Source organism: Rhinopithecus roxellana, chromosome 5 (assembly GCF_007565055.1).
Source record: "Rhinopithecus roxellana isolate Shanxi Qingling chromosome 5, ASM756505v1, whole genome shotgun sequence".
NCBI lineage: Eukaryota > Metazoa > Chordata > Mammalia > Primates > Cercopithecidae > Rhinopithecus > Rhinopithecus roxellana.
Window position 1 is genome coordinate 52,841,049 of NC_044553.1, and position 16,712 is coordinate 52,857,760.

The window sequence follows — 16,712 nt, forward strand, 5'->3', positions numbered from 1 at the left end:
TTCTTTATACTGGTAAATGTTAACCTTAAACACCAAAATTTTCCATTGTTTTAATGATACCTTCTGTGTCTGTGAGTTTACAGAACTTTAAAGAACTCTCTCTTAAGTATTCTACGGAGAGAGAGATATATATATGTCTTTAGAGAGAGATATATATGTAATACATATATGTATCTTTATATATATCTCTCCACAGAAATAATAAATATTTAAACTCAGTGTGTTTTGGGGGATGGTATGGAAAATGGAAGACATCTTTAATTTTCTGATATTTTAATAACTGAGACTTCTTAATAGTCTGTTTTGTTAATGAACTGGTTTTAGACGCTGCTGGCAAGTCAAGCGGTAGCCATTAAATGAACCTCTACTGCTGACATTAATTTACAGGGGCCAACAGGACAAAACTCTACGACATGATAGCTGATCTGGGAGATGATGAGCTGCCCCACATCCCTTCAGGAATCATTAATCAGTCTAGGTCAGCCTCTACTAGAATGACTGATCATGAAGGTGCAAGAGCAGAGGAAGGTACAAAATTTAGCTACCGTGTTTATTTACATTTCAGAAGACCTTAAATCCAAATCACATCTTAATATTGCAACTAGGCTACTGTTTCAAATGTTGATGATCATTTTATATGATCTTTAGAGAAGGTGTTGGGCAAGCTCTTGATGTAATTAATTTAGGGATTTTGACATTTCTGGCTTCTATTTCTTCATATTTTGTTTTCGTTTTTAATGTGAGGAGGAGTTGTTTCCATCATAGGTGAATTCAGAGTCTTTAACTACAGATCCAGTAATGGGAAAATAGTAATTTACAAAAACAAACTTAATACATATGGAAAAAGCTGCTCATTTTGTCTTATTGCTTAAATTTAGCAGCTAATAATAATTACCACTTACTAGAAGACAACTGTGGTGCCAGGCATTGTGCTTGGAACCTTTTTTTTTTTTTCTTTTTTTCTTTTTTTTTTCCGTGAGACTGTGTCTCACTCTGTCGCCAAGGCTGGAGTGCAGCTCACTGCAACTTTCGCCTCCTGGGGTCAAGCAAGTCTCCTGCCTCAGCCTCCCTGGTAGCTGGGACTACAGGCGCATGCCACTATGCCTGGCCAGTTTTTTATATTTTTAGTAGAGACAGAATATTACCATGTTGGCCAGGCTGGTCTCAAACTCCTGATCTCAAGTGATCCGCCTACCTTGGCTCCCAAAGTGCTGGGATTAGAGGTGTTAGCCACAGTGCTCAACCTGTTACTTTAAATATATATTACTTTAAAAAATATATGTAACTGTTGCCTCAATTAATCCTTTGAGAATAAGGCAGTATCATTATTCTTTAACTTGGTAGCAAGTATATGCTACCTAGTAATGAATTTTATAAAATTTGCCTAAACCAGAAATGTGTAGGAAATGAAAGTACTACTTAAACATTTTTTCCAAAATTGATTTTGGCCAAAGATATGTAGGTATACTTGAATCATTTATAACTCTAAGTCTAGATGTTTATAAGTATTGAATCTGAGTTTTTAACCAAAGATGATTGTGACATATGAGATACAGTAATTTGGTATATATATTAAATTTCATTGATGTTACTGTCTTTGCTGTGTAAAGAGGATTTGTTTGATGTCCCAGTCAAAAAATTTTAAATGCATCTTGTTCCCTTTTAAGATTTCCCTAGTGGCACAGTTTCCTTACAGTTAAATAATTTTGCATTTTTTTCCCTCTCATAATTTACCATTTACTTCACTCACCTTAAAAAGAAAATCACTAAGATAACAGTCATTCAAAGCAAAATGAATGAAAAATAAAATAGTGTCTGTTAATTTTTTCAGATCTCATTTCCACTATTGAGATATATTCCTGTGTTACTTTAGAAGTATTTTCTAAACTACACATAGCAACTCCATTTTTTTTTTTTTTTTTTTTTTTTTTGATGCATTTAGTGGTGATTTTGCTTCGTTTTTGGTCTGTTTTGCCAAATATGCATAGCACAACTTGCTAAAATTTTTGTAATTAATGTACATTTAAACTGCAAGTTTTGCAGTTTAAGGCAAACCCATGTTAGCAGTGTGAACCCTTTTAAATGTTTCAAACCAATGACTAATGGTTAAAGCCAGTCAAGGCACCCTCTACACAAAAACCAACTTAGAGCTCTCTATGTGTGTTTGTTTATGTGTTATGTGTGTGTTTTAAAGAAATAATATAGGTCAGTGATCTGTTTCTTGATGCTGGAAGGAGGGCGAGGGGAGAGATTTGATAAGTGTGAACTTCATTACAGTTTTTGAAGTGTCGATCTTACTAGAATTTGTTACTTAAAGAGATGTGAGTTTGACTTCAAGCTAAGAAGGCAGCTTTGGAGTACATAATATCCTTATTTTCAGTGGCAGTGTCCAACTTCTTTACTTTTCAAGTCCGTGTCCTACCTCATTTTGTAAAGAACAATGTCTGTTTTCTAGGAGTGGTACTTCAACATTACAATCTTCTAGACTGTTGTTACTAAAGACGTGAGACATACCACGTTGCCCATGGTATAAATGGAATCTGTTACCTGGACTAAGTTCTTGGGAAAAAGAGTTCAATATGCGAGCTACAGGTTTCCTTCATGATAAGTGTCCATCAAAAGGAAGATTAGTTATAAAAATCTGAAAAAGACCTTGTATTTTATAGACCCATTATACTAGTATTGTTATATTACTTGATGAAATCCTTCTTAGGCCTCCTAATAAAATGTGTTATAATTTCCATCATTAAATTAAAAACTAGGCCAGGCATAGTAGCTCATGCCTGTAATTCCAGCACTTTGGGAGCCCAAGGCAGGAGGATCACTTGAGCCCAGGAATTCAAGACCAACCTGGGCAACATAGCAAAACCCCGTCTCTATTAGAAAAAAAAAAAAAAAGATACCAAAACTACTTTTTTAGGCTGGTTAAAATAATTATATTTTTCTTTGAATTACTAATGACATTTTATACTATGGGTAATATTACCATTAATAAAATGAATTTTTAGGATAGAAATTAATTCCATCTGCAGGGAAATAAGGATAAACAAACGAGTAGCTGCTGTGATTACCATATGCCACAGTGATGGGTAATATGGAAAGCAGAGGTAATAGTGTAAAAGAAGTTTTACACATATATATGTAAATAAATACTGAGTAAGCAGAATAGCTTGCAATATCTACATAAATATGTCATGAAATATATGTGTGTATATAGAGAAAAGGATAGAAATATGGTCATATGATTAATTAGAAATCAGTATAATACTAATTTTTTGTTAAGTACAATTAATCCAAAACTCGAGTAAAACTAACGTCCAGACACTTACGTTCACATGCTCCTAAATTGGTCAGTGGCTGATCAGAGATTGTCCTGCAAAATAATTTGTTATGTTAAAGTTATTTTATTGGACTTTTAAGATTTGTGTCAGTGAATGTTTGTATAATTGTGAGTGGGAAGAACTGTGGCATTTTAGAAACAAATTATGAGCTTAAAGTAAAAATATTTCTTTGTCTACAGAAAAATGCTCTGAGTAAATGTTATGTAACGACTTTTATGTAATTATCCTTAAACATAAGTTTAAATTATTGATTTTATAGTTTTTAGCTGCTTCTGGTATTGCCAATGACTGCATACTAATAATTTGTAGGAAAAGATCAATGCTACAGATTATTCAGATTCAATAAGTGTCATAATTGAATGATTAAATACTACTTAGGATCTCTATGTATATATTTTCTGTCAGGTGCTTTCAGATTCATTTTAGATCAAGTAACTGAATCAGAGCAGCATTTTAGAACCTTATTGAGTCAGATTATATAGCTTACTTTGATAGGATACAATAATAAAATAAGATGTTTTAAATAAAGATGAGTTTTATTTTGCCATAGTATACATATATGAATTATATCTTCTCAGAATTATTTCCAGTAGTGTTAGTGATGACTGTCAAGTTTCATTACAGCTCTTGTGTTTCCTGTAGCATATTTATATCATTTTTCATGGAATTTTTAAAAAATTGACAATCAGCTTAATTTTTTGTATAATGTTTCCCTTTTAAATTTGCTCATGAATTTTAAGTGTGTTTTGATACATTGAGTTTTATATTATAATGATTTATTTCTCCCTTGTTACCTTAATGTTAAATTTTTGCTTTCAAAGCATGTTTGAAATGATATTGAAGGTTGTTGCTTAAACTATGACTGTTACAACAAAATATTTAGATAATAGTTATTCAATTATGGCAGAGTTTAATTGGTTAATAGTATGTATAGAAAGGAAAACACATTTTAAATAATTGGAACTGCTAATATTAACATGAAAAGCTGTAATAATGCACATGATATATAGTCGACAAATCTAAGTGAAGCTCAACCTGAGTTTAGTTTGAAATTGAAATGGCACATCTGATCAGAAATTAAAACTCTGTGGTCAAGATTAGTTGCTTCATTTTAGAATGTCATGGTAACTAGAATGGGACATTAAAATAAAAATCATAGTCAAAGCTTTAAAGCCAGAAGACAGGCTGGACGCGGTGGTTCACGCCTGTAATCCCAGCACTTTGGGAGACCGAGGTGGGCGGATCACTTGAGGTCAGGAGTTCAAGACCAGCCTGGCCAACATGGTGAAAGCCCATCTCTACTAAAAACAAAAAAATTAGCCGAGCGTGATGGCTGGCACCTGTAATCCCAGCTACTTGGGAGGCTGAGACAGAATTGCTTGAACCCAGGAGGTGGAGGTTGCAGTGAGCCAAGATGGCACCACTGCATTCCAGCCTGGGCGACAGAGCAAGACTCTGTCTCTAAATAAATAAATACATAAATAAAGCAGGAAGATGTTCTGAAGACCACATGGATTAACCTCTTTATAGAAAGGAAACTGACGTTGTTGGTGGAAGAACTTTTTCCTAGACCATTGCTGATACTGAAGGAATCTGAACAATTAAAGCTTCATTCTAGTGAACTGATATAGTATATAGCTGACTGTAAACCATTTACATTTCAGTGTTTGTACTAGTTTTTATCAGGGAGTAGAATGCCTAGTACTTCTTTAGGAAGCAAAAAGACTTAGCAACAACCTATTAACATTTAAAAAATACTGTATGACTACTTTGAGGTCCTTGAGGTCCATGGTAGAGGTTTCCCCCCATGAATAGCAAAAATCTGATTTTTAACTCCATTATTTAATCAAAATTTGTCCTATTTCTTATTTAACATGTAAACTATAGTTATAATTGTACTGAAGTAATTTTGAAGTGATAAAGCTTTTGTGCCCCAACTTCCACCCCAGAATAATATATCTAGTGCACATTTTATTTGTGGACAGTTACTACACCACAGTTCCAACACATTTGTTTAACACTGCTTAGTAACAGGAGTTTTTGAGTAGAAGTGGGAAAATAAAAATTAATTATATTACTGAATATTGTAACTGTTAAGTGCTTAAATTTTCCCCACAATATTGTCTTGTACTGTATGATTTTTCAGCATTTAAGAAGCGGTTTTGTTCTTTATAGCTGAACCAATAACGTTTCCATCTGGAGGAGGCAAGTCATTTATTATGGGTTCTGATGATGTTTTGTTAAGTGTACTGGGCCTTGGAGACCTTGCAGACTTGACGGTAACAAATGATGCAGACTATAGTTATGATGTAAGTGCAGTTTTATTTTTAATTTTTTAATGATTTAATAGAAGGCTCCTTATTTTTTGGAATCACTTATAAAACAGAATTAATGTCAAGGTGCATGGAAAAGATAAGTTTGTGTCAATGTGTTGATTTGAAGTGACATGTAGTTTTTCTTTTATAACTGCTTTCTTTGTGGTATTTAAATTTTGTTTTAGGTATTTTGGTGGATTAACTAGAAGTTTGAGATGATTAATATATTGGTCAATAAATACATCTTGAGTAGTCAACTCTCAATTATCTCAAATTAAGCCATATTTTGGTGTTAACAAGAAAAAAAATAACCTGAATCACATATTTGCCTTCAGAATACTTCTTAAAAAGCATGTTTTATTTTTGAACTTTTATTTTCTTAAGGAAATATTTTAAAGTTTCTGAACATTTTAAAGTTAGCTTGCATCATTTCCTGAATACTTAACTCCATTAGAGGGATGGGGAGTGGATGGAAGGGATGGGGAGGGAGTCCAGTGTTAGAGGTGAAACTTGTCTTGGATTTAATTTTTCTAGACATTAATATTTCAATTGAGAGTTAACTATACCTGTTAGATCTTTATGTTAATTGCAGTTTTTCAGCAATTTTTTTCTTTTTATAATGAATTTCTTTTTTCTACATTTTTTACTTAACGTTAGCATGCTTTTTAGAGACAGCCTTTGGTGGGCTGGATTATTCTCATTAATACATTTTTAAAAATACATAAGCAACTAAATTCCAGTAAACTTTTGACTGCTTTAGAGGTGGTTTCACAGCCTGTCTTTACAGATGGAGAAACGTGAAGGTAAAAAGATAAACCTCTGTCAATACCAAGAATTATGAAAATGGGATAAAAATATTCTTAAAGGGTCTTTAGTTCAGACTTCCAGAAAGTACCTTAACTTGCTGCCTTTAAAAATTTCACGTTAATACATTTCCTAAATGACTTTACTGTTAATACTGTACCGTTGGATATTTGTAATATGTAATTATTTTTCATGTAAAGTATTGCAGCAGTGGTAGCAATGATGATTTTGTTCTCATCTGACATTTAATAGGAGCTTTGGGTTTAACTTGATAGGTATAAACAGACTAAAGAACTCTGCATTTGATCTAGGCTATTTGTAAGGCATATGAAATTATTCTGAGTTATTATTAAATGATAAAGATTTTTTAGGAAGTTTTAAAGGTACATTAAATTTCCACTGGACATTTTAGCCAAACAGTTTTAAATATATGTGTTAAACACACCAAAAAGAAATGAATAAACACTCCACGTGCCTTCCAGTTTACTACTTTTACCACTAAATATTGTGCTCTTTCCTTTTAGTTGCCTGCTAATAAAGATGCCTTTCGAAAGACATGGAATCCCAAGTATACACTACGTAGCCATTTTGATGGAGTACGGGCATTAGCTTTTCATCCTGTAGAACCTGTGCTGGTTACTGCTTCTGAGGACCATACCCTGAAACTCTGGAACCTGCAAAAAACAGTTCCTGCCAAAAAGCAAGTATTTTAATATTAGCCTGGTGTATTTCTTCTAATTTTGCTAATATAAGTAATTATTCCTCATTATTGTTGCATATCTTTAATGCACACATTTGATCTAATGACTGTTTAATATCAACCAGTGATTTATAGTTATTTAATTGCCTTCTCTTCCCCTGCCCTTTTTCCCCCTCTTTTAGGAGTGCCTCTTTAGATGTAGAGCCTATCTACACATTTAGGGCCCACATGTAAGTTTTACTGAATTGGTATTTAATTAATAATCATACTTATTGTTAAATATTATTTATCAGTTCTCAAACCTTGTAGTTTTCTCAATGTTTTATATTAGAAAAGATGTATTACTTGAATAATAGCTATTTAATAATTGTATTGGTGAAAATATGAATATAATAGTACCATTCAGGCTAGACGCAGTAGTTCACGCCTGTAATCCCAGGACTTTGGGAGGCTGAAGTGGGCAGATCACTTGAGGTCAGGAGTTCGAGACCAGCCTGGCCAACATGGTGAAATCCCATCTCTACCACAAAATACAAAAATTAGCTGGGCGTGGTGGCATGCGCCAGTAGTCTCAGCTACTCGGGAGGCTGAGGCAGGAGAATCGCTTGAAACTGGGAGGCGGAAGTTTTAGTGAGCTGAGATCACCACTGCTCTCTAGTCTGGGCTAGTGACAGAGTGAGACCCCATCTCCAAAAAAAAAAAAAGTACCATTCATATGTACATGTTCTGTTAAAACAGTTTTTAGATATTACATAAATTCAGAGGTTGGGGGAATGGAGACTTGAGTTTCTTCTTAGAATTTATCAGTAATTTTTTTTTCTTCTCTTCCTACAATAGTGGCCCTGTTCTGTCATTAGCTATTAGTTCTAATGGAGAACAGTGTTTCAGCGGTGGTATTGATGCAACCATCCAGTGGTGGAATATGCCCAGTCCCACTGTGGATCCATATGATACGTATGGTAAGTAAAAGGATCAAAATGTATTTTTTTTTTAACTGAATGGAGCTGACAAAAGTAAATACCTCAAATAGGATTACAAGGTTATTTAAACCTATGTTAGTCACCTCATTTAGTTCTTCCATTTGCTAATAAATTGCTTTATTAAAGAGAAAAATTAGGAAACGTCATGCCATGGATATTTAAGCCTATGAATTGATACTTTCTCTGTTGTTAAAAAAAAAGCTGTATTAATTAAAGTGTTAATTTAGGTAGTAGTTACAAAAAGGAGAAGGAAACAAAATATAATCTAAGTAACAAAGTTTTGAACTTAAGAAATAGTTTATATATTTTAAAAATATTAGCAAAAGACAGTGGAACCAACAGCAAGGGTGTAAATCATTAAAACTTTTTGGAGCCAAAAAATTTTTTTGTTATTCTTAGCCCTTATATACAAAAACATTTTTAATTTCAAAATGGAAAGAAAAAGAAAAGAAACCTCCTTTGACTTACAAATGGAGCTTTTAGAAATCTGTTCTACAGAAACACCTACCTGTACCTGTGTTCAAATATATTTGTAAGGGCATTATCAATAATTATATTAAAGCAAAATGTTTATGAACTCTTTGTTCTTTTTATTTAACACCACTTTGTGCCTACATTAGCTAGGCATTGTGGTAAGCACTATGTCAAGAAATAAGATTGTCTAATGGAAAGTAGAGACATAAATAAGCAAAGGGATGGGATGTATGGTTACAAATTGTGATAAATGATAAGAAGATAAGAGTACTGTGAGAGGGAGTAACAGGCAGAACCTTCTCTAGAAGAGTTAGTCAAGAAAGGTCTTTCTAAAATAATGAGATTCAAGCCAAAATCTAAAGGATAAAAGGAAACTTTCAGTAAAGAGTTTTAAGCCAGAAAGTTATCTGATAAATGTAAGGTTTTAAAAAGGTGCATGTGTCTGTTGTGAGAAGAGTAAATTGGGGGTGAGAAGAGTGGAAAGAGAAATACCAGTTAGGAGGCTGCTGTCATATAGTAGTCTAGTAAACTAGGTGACGGACGATATTGCCAAGATTAGAGTGGTGGTAGCAGAGCAGTTAGAAGTGGTTTTAAGATAAACTGAGGGAGAGTGGTAGAATAGACAGGATTTTTTGATAAATTATGTTGAGTAGATAAAGTGATGGGTGAGTGACGCTTAATTTGATTGTATGTGTTTAACTACTTTATTGAGATATAATTTACATATCATAAAATTCACCCTTTTAAAGTATACGGTTCAGACAGTACACAATGGCCCACTCCTGTAATCCCACCACTTTGGGAGGCCGAAGTGGGAAGATCACTTGAGGCCAGGAGTTCAAGACCAGCCTGGGCAACACAGTGAGACCTCATGTCTACCAAAAATTTAAAGATTAGCCAGATGTGGTGGCACGTGCCTATAGTCCCAGACACTCGGGAGGCTGAGCTGGGAGGATCACTTGAGTGTAGGAAGTCAGGGCTGTAGTGAGCTATGATGGTGCCGGTGTACTCCAGCCTGGGCAAAAGAATGAGACCCAATCTCTCTTTCTCTCTCTCTCTCTCTTTTTTTTTTTGGAAACAGGGTCTCGCTCTGTCTCCTAGGCTGGAGAGCAGTGGCGTGATCTTGGCTTACTGCAACCTCCGCCTCCCAGGCCCAAGCCATCCTCCTGAGGAGCTGGGACCACAGGTGTGAGCTACCACCTCCACTATTTTTGTATTTTTTGTAGAAATGGTGACCGTGTTGCCCGGGGTGGTCTTAAAACTCCTGAGCTCAAGTGATCCGCCTGCCTCAGCCTCCCAAAGTGTTGGGATGATGGGCATGAGCCACTATGCACAGCCACAAGACCCCATCTTTAAAAAAAAATTAAAAATTAAGTCTACATTTCAGTAGTTTTTACTATGTTCACAAAGTTGTACAGCCATCATCACTAATTTCAGAACATTTTCATCACCAGTCCTGAGTGTTTGATGTGAGTAACTGAGCATGTGATGGGAGCATTTATTGAAACGGGGGCAGAACTGGTATAAGGAGATTTAAGATGGTGAGTTCAGATTTTAGGCATGTTAAAGGATGACAGTATCAAGTAGGTAATACACAACTAAGGAGCCCAAAGTGGTCTCGATTGAAGTTAAAAACATGGACAGTCTTCTCTATACAGATGATACATTAAGCTATAAGTAAGAATGGGCAATTTAGGGAGAGTGTATTGTTTAATGTAAGAAGAGAAGACAACCTGGGCCTAAAGTCCTCGTAATTCTGACACTGGGAGGGTGACTGGAGCAAGAGAGCCAACAAAGGAAACTGAGGAGGTATGACCCAAAAGACAGACGGAAGTGCAGGAGAGTGTGTGAAATCATGGAAGCACACTAAAGAAGAAACCCATTTTGAGAAGAAAGAAGCAGTCTGTACTTTCAAATGTTACTGAGAGTTCTAATAATATGATATAAAGTTTCCCTTTTATAAGTGACCAGCAGGTCACCCACATCTTGGCCAGATAGAGTTTGGATGCTGGAGCTAAGACTGAAGGATGAAGGGACCTCTGGATAATCTTTCATGTCAGACTATATGGATGAAAAGCAATATAGTGGGAACAACAACAAAATGTTTTGTATCATCAAAGAAAAGTATTAAATTTGATAGTATAGGGATCATCATTAGCAAGGATTGTTTTGGTGTGGTAATGGTATCAGAAACCAAACTGGAGTGATTTGAAGAGTAAACAGGAAGTGAAAAGCATATTTCTACTGCTGAGTAGAAGGGGTGGTAGGGTAGGATTAATGAAAATTTTTTGTTGACAAGATTCTGGAACAAGTTTTTTTTCCACTGTAGTAATGATCCCAAGGAGGAGAATTTGTGTAGTAGAGAAGCAGTAAACATTACAGCAAGTTAGTGACATCTGGTACTAGCCCTTGATAGGATGGAGGACAGATTCCTTGCTTGTATCTGGAAGCTAGGAGAAGATACCTTTAGACACTAATCATTTATATATTAGGCAGCAAGAAGATGGGGGATAAGAAACATACAGCATTATTTGAATGCTGTATTTTCTCAGTGAAGTATGAGGCATAGTCATGTGGAAGAGAGGTTGGGAGCTGTGAGAATTGTGGAGATAATCATTCATGCAAAGTGGGAGGAGTTTACTAGAAAAACAGGATTGTCAGACAGATTATGCTCATTGTTATCAGCTGTCAAATGTCTGTCAGTTAAGGAACAGATAAATAAAATATGGTATATCCATACAGCAGAATATTATTTGGCACTAAAAATAAATGAAGTACTGATACATGCTCCAACATGGATAAATACCTTGAAAACATGTTCAATGACCAGGAGGTCAAGGTTGCAGTGAACTGTGACTGCCACTGTACTCCAGCCTGGGTGACAGAGCAAGACCCTATTTCAAAAAGAAAAAAAGAAAACATACTCAGTGAAAGAACCCAGTCACAAAAGACCACATATTGTATGATTCCATTTATAGAAATTGTTCATAATGGGACACATCTATAGAGACAGAGCATTAGTTGTTACCTAGACTTGTGAAAAGGTGGGGAGGAGGAATTGGGGGAAGTGACTAATGAGTGATGAAAGTATCTTAAAATTGATTGTCATGATGGTTGTATAAATCTGTGAGCGACATACCAAAAATCATTGAATTATACGCTTTAAATGAGTGAGTTGTATGGTATGTAAATTATATCTGTATCTCAAAGAAGCTGTTTTTTTAAAAAAGCACATGTTCCTTTATAGAAAATTGTGAAAATACAGAAAAATGTTGATGGGAGGAGGGGATAAAAATAGGCCATAATTCTACTCTTGGATGTAGCCACTATGTACACTTTGGTCTGTCTTCTTGTGGCCTAAATTTATGTTGTGTTCTTTATACTTAGTTATATAGTAAGTTTTCTTTATGTATCAAAGTTTCTTTTAAACTTCTTTTACCTGATTTTTTGTTTGTTTTTTCTCCAGAGCCAAATGTTCTAGCTGGCACTTTAGTTGGTCATACAGATGCAGTTTGGGGTCTTGCTTATAGTGGCATAAAAAATCAATTACTGTCTTGTTCAGCAGATGGCACTGTTAGGTTATGGAATCCACAAGAAAAATTGCCATGTATTTGCACTTACAATGGAGATAAAAGTAAGTAAATTTTGCATCTGTGAGAAAAGTTCGTTTTTTAAAAAATTTGGAATATATAAAGGACAAAGTAATTGATTTATTTCTTTACTGCTCCGAAGAGATATATTGAAATAATTTTGTAAAAGTTAGGATAATCTTTTTACTCATTTTTTTTGAAGTGCTTTGCAACTATATCCCGTAGTGCAGTTCTTTTTTACCTTTTTTGTGTTCAATTTTTTAAAAATGTAAAACTACTTGTATATAATAGTGGAATAGACAAATGAGGATACTCATAGGGACAACAGGAGGCACACCATCTGTTCCAGATGACTACCCACAAAGACTGAAGGGATCACAGTCTCAAGCATACCTATAAACCATGTGTTCCATGACCCTGAGCACACTAGTTGAGTAGTCCAGCCATAATCACTGAACCCCTAACTGGAAAAGTACAAATTGGGTTATTTTCATGATTTTAAATATTTTCTATTTAAAAAGGCTTTAACCAGTTTACCTTTTGAAGACATTTACTGGTCTTATTTTCCAAGTCATTTTTAATTTTTTTTTTCTTTTCTTTTTTTTTTTTTTTTTTTGAGATGGAATCTCGCCCTGTTGCCCAGGCTGGAGTGCAGTGGCGCGATCTCGGCTCACTGCAAGCTCCGCCTCCCGGGTTCACACCATTCTCCTGCCCCAGCCTCCCGAGTAGCTGGGACCACAGTCGCCTGCCACCATGCCTAGCTAATTTTTTTGTATTTTTGGTAGAGACGGGGTTTCACCATGTTAGCCAGGATGGTCTCGATCTCCTGACCTTGTAATCTACCCACCTCAGCCTCCCAGAGTGCTGGGATTACAGGCGTGAGCCACCGTGCCCCGCTTTTAATTTTTTAAATTAGACCTTTTATTTGTATGTAAAAATACATATTATTTTAAAACATTTTAGGTGAGTAGTAAATGTATAATTTTGTGTCTCTTAGACACCTTAGTGGTACTAATTTTCAGTTATCCAAGCTTTAGAGGTAAGAATTCATTTAGATATTTGTTTCTGGCTTCATCTAGATAGTTAATAGCTTGGCTCCATATTTCGTCTAATTGTGCATTGATCTGGCTAGTTTAATTTAGTATGTTAAAGAGAGAAATTGCTGCTCAGGCCATTTTAAATTTACTGCATCAGCTGATTCCAGAGTCCAAGCCATTTTCATGAGTCCAAGAATTTGACTTGTATTAGCTCCTTGATAAGGCCTACAGATCTCTGACAGGTGAACCAGTCTGCCAGAACAGTTATGTGAGAATGCTAATTTATCATTTTACAGTAAGAAGTATTATTGGCAAGTTGGCCAAAAGACTAGGATTTTATTTAATCCCTTAGAAGAAAATGTGTAATAGAAGAAATAACTTTTGCATGTGTTTACTCCTTATGAGCTCTGTAGTTATATTTTTCTTATAATATTAAATGGAATGCTATAAATTTTTTAAATAATTGAGGAAAAGATATTTCTTATCTTACCATCCTGACACAGTTGTATTCCTTTTCATTATTAACAGTATTTCAAGATTATTTGAATTCCTTTTTCTGATTAGAAAAGTAGAGATTTCATAGAATTTTACTTTGTTTAATTGTCTGGCTTTGGGCTCATTTCAGAGCATGGAATACCTACATCAGTTGACTTTATAGGCTGTGATCCAGCTCATATGGTAACCTCTTTCAACACTGGTAGTGCCGTAATTTATGATTTAGAAACATCACAATCATTGGTGATACTTTCATCACAGGTAGATTCTGGTAAGTTTTCATGGAGTTTCTTTGAAACCTTAAAAAGGGTTATTACACAGTAGAGGGTAATCTTTTAGCTAATTTTAATGTTTTCACTATTTGAATTTAGGATGGCAAAATAGTTTCATAATGTTAGTTATACTTATTTATTTCTGCTATTTCTTCAAATTTTGCTTAAAAGTTTGGGCGGACGTATGGGAAAAGAGGAATGACTAGAGCAATATGAAGGTGAGAGTAGAGAAAATAACATAATGAACCTAATGTACTCATCATTCAGTTTTAATACCTATCTATAAATGCCCAGTATTACACATGTGGTATGTGATATGTGTTTTACAGTTTATTTAGATAAGGATCGCATAAGATTTATGTATTGCAATTGGTTGATAGGTCTCTCAGGTCTCTCTTCATCCGTAGATTCCCCTTCATCTCTTTTATGTTCCTTTTTTTTTTTAAATTGAAGAAATTGGCTACTTTGTCTTGTGAAGTTTCCTACAGTCTGAATTTTGCTAGTTGCATACCTGTATTATTTAATGTGCTTCTCTATTTCTATTCACAATTCTCCTGTGAACTGATTATAGATCTAAAGACTTACTCAAATTCAGGTTCACTGTTTTTTTCTTTTAAAAATTTTTAAATGTTTTTGGCAACTTTACTTCACAAGTAATTTGTAAGCTTTTATCAGAGGTAAGTATTTTCTGGTTGTTTATATTTTTGTGATGTTTTAAGTCTGGATTATTGCTTGGGTTCATTCATTTTCTATTGAAAACTGATTTTCTAATTTTATCATTCCCTCTCCATTTGTTAGCTAGATTATTGCTATAAAAAAGAACATCTCCTTATCAATAATTTGGTTACCTTGGAGTTAGTGTGTATTAAGGAAAGGCAAGATAAATTATTGGGTTTTGGTTTTCCCCTTTATTTACCAGTTTTCAAAATAATGAGTTGGTTTGCTATCACCCTCTAAAGGTGACCAGTTTGTCTTGGGTGGTGTTTTTGGTATTATCGTACTCTCTCATGGATATAATGTATTTGATGTGTTTCAACCCATTGCAGGTATTATCTTTATATATTGCTGTTCACATCCTTTCATTTTGGCCAGTGGGGCTTATTCAGTGGGGCTGAGGTTGGCTCCTGAGTCCTTTTGCCATGACCTTGGTAGTTGTTGATAGCTTCCTCATATGACATATGACAAGATGTGCTAGGTTCATCTTGTTCATTTTGTGCCCTAGATCTGAAATCAGCTATTTATTTAAGGAGTTGTGGTTTCTTTTAGTGGGAAATGGCATTTGAGACTACAGTTGGGGTGCTAGGCTGCTGAGTTGATCCTCATAGTCTTCATGGCTCCTGGGTTGTTCATTGCATTAGACTCTTTCAATGTACAGAGCTAAGAAATAAGCATTTTTTAAACAGTAAAATACTTCCACTTCAAATTCAGATTTATTTTGGTTCTCAACAAAATTGTTTCTTATTTTATTTACCCCACCCATAGTATACACAGAATTGTCTCAGTAATAATACCATTACCATGAAAAGATTGACTATTGATAATAAAACTTTGTAATTAGGGTATATTTCACTAGCGATATAGAATCTAATGTCTGTGCTTTAAAGTCACTTGGAATAGTTCCTTCCTTTGTAGTTATACCACCAGTTGGATATACTTAAGTTCATTTGTTTAATTTTACTTTTGATTTTCATTAATTTCTTTTAGAAAAACAACTGTTGGCTGGGCGCATTGGCTCATGCCTGTAATCCTACCACTTTGGGAGGCCAAGGCAGGAAGATAGCTTGAGGCTAGGAGTAGAGACCAGCATGGGTAACATAGTAAGGCCCCATCTCTACCAAAAGCTTAAAAAATTAGGTGGGCATGGTGATGTGTGCCTGTCATCCTAGCTTTGGAGACTGAAGCAGAAGCACTTGAGCTGAGGAGTTCAAGGTTACAGTGAGCTATGATTGCACCATTGCACTCCAGCCTAGGCGACAGAGTGAGACTTTGTCTCTTTAAAAAAAAAATTGCTTTGTAATTATGTAAAATATTTACATGGTGCCATGGTCAGGTCTTAAACCAAAATTATCTTCTAAGTCTCTTTCCCAGTATCTCCTCAAACCTATTTTTTAAATTACCCTACATAGATAGCTATATATACATATTTTTTTCTGTGTTTAGGTGTAATATATGAGTTGCAGTACACATGCAGAATGAATGATCTAAAGTCTATTAATATTGAGGATTTTCCCCCCATTTATTTGTTTTGATATTTCTCTGTTTTCCCTCATCTTTAATAAAAAGTTAGTAAGAGCTTACTGGAAAAGAAAAAAATCTCATCTTTAAAGAGCATTAATTCCAGTTTTCTGTTTTTTTGTTTTTGTCAGTGTAGGTAGGATGGGGGTTGTTCCTTATAAACATCTAACTAGCAATTGTGAATGTTTCCCTTCTTTAAATGCTTATAACTCTTATATGGACTGTTTATTAGTAGTAATAATTGTAGATCTTTTAAAAATTCTAAACTACCTATAATAAAGGGCTGCATTAAAACACCTCTCATTTTTTCTAAATTTGAGCCTAGTACAGTCTATATTATAAGACATAATAACGTAAATGTTTATTTTTAAAAAATCTCTCTGGAGTCCTTGTTTCGTTGTCAGATTTTTTGTTTTATGCAAAAGGTTTAGTTTTTAATGATTTTTATATTTTAGCATGATTAAAAAGG

At 34.6% G+C, this 16,712-nt stretch overlaps 1 protein-coding gene across 4 annotated transcripts in view; it reads left to right on the forward strand.

Annotated features, from left to right (window-relative positions):
- The window catches only part of STRN3 (striatin 3), a 137,389-nt gene that overhangs the window by 111,435 nt on the left and 9,242 nt on the right, over positions 1-16,712 (forward strand). For 2 of the 4 annotated variants that reach the window (XM_010374662.2, XM_010374660.2), the window contains 7 exons: positions 388-528; positions 5,517-5,650; positions 6,985-7,160; positions 7,343-7,390; positions 7,998-8,119; positions 12,081-12,248; positions 13,867-14,007. In XM_010374662.2, the coding sequence (XP_010372964.1) occupies positions 388-528; positions 5,517-5,650; positions 6,985-7,160; positions 7,343-7,390; positions 7,998-8,119; positions 12,081-12,248; positions 13,867-14,007 (930 nt within the window). The remainder of the gene's footprint in view (positions 1-387; positions 529-5,516; positions 5,651-6,984; positions 7,161-7,342; positions 7,391-7,997; positions 8,120-12,080; positions 12,249-13,866; positions 14,008-16,712) is intronic. The other 2 variants (XM_030931677.1, XM_010374661.2) reach the window with 1 other exon arrangement.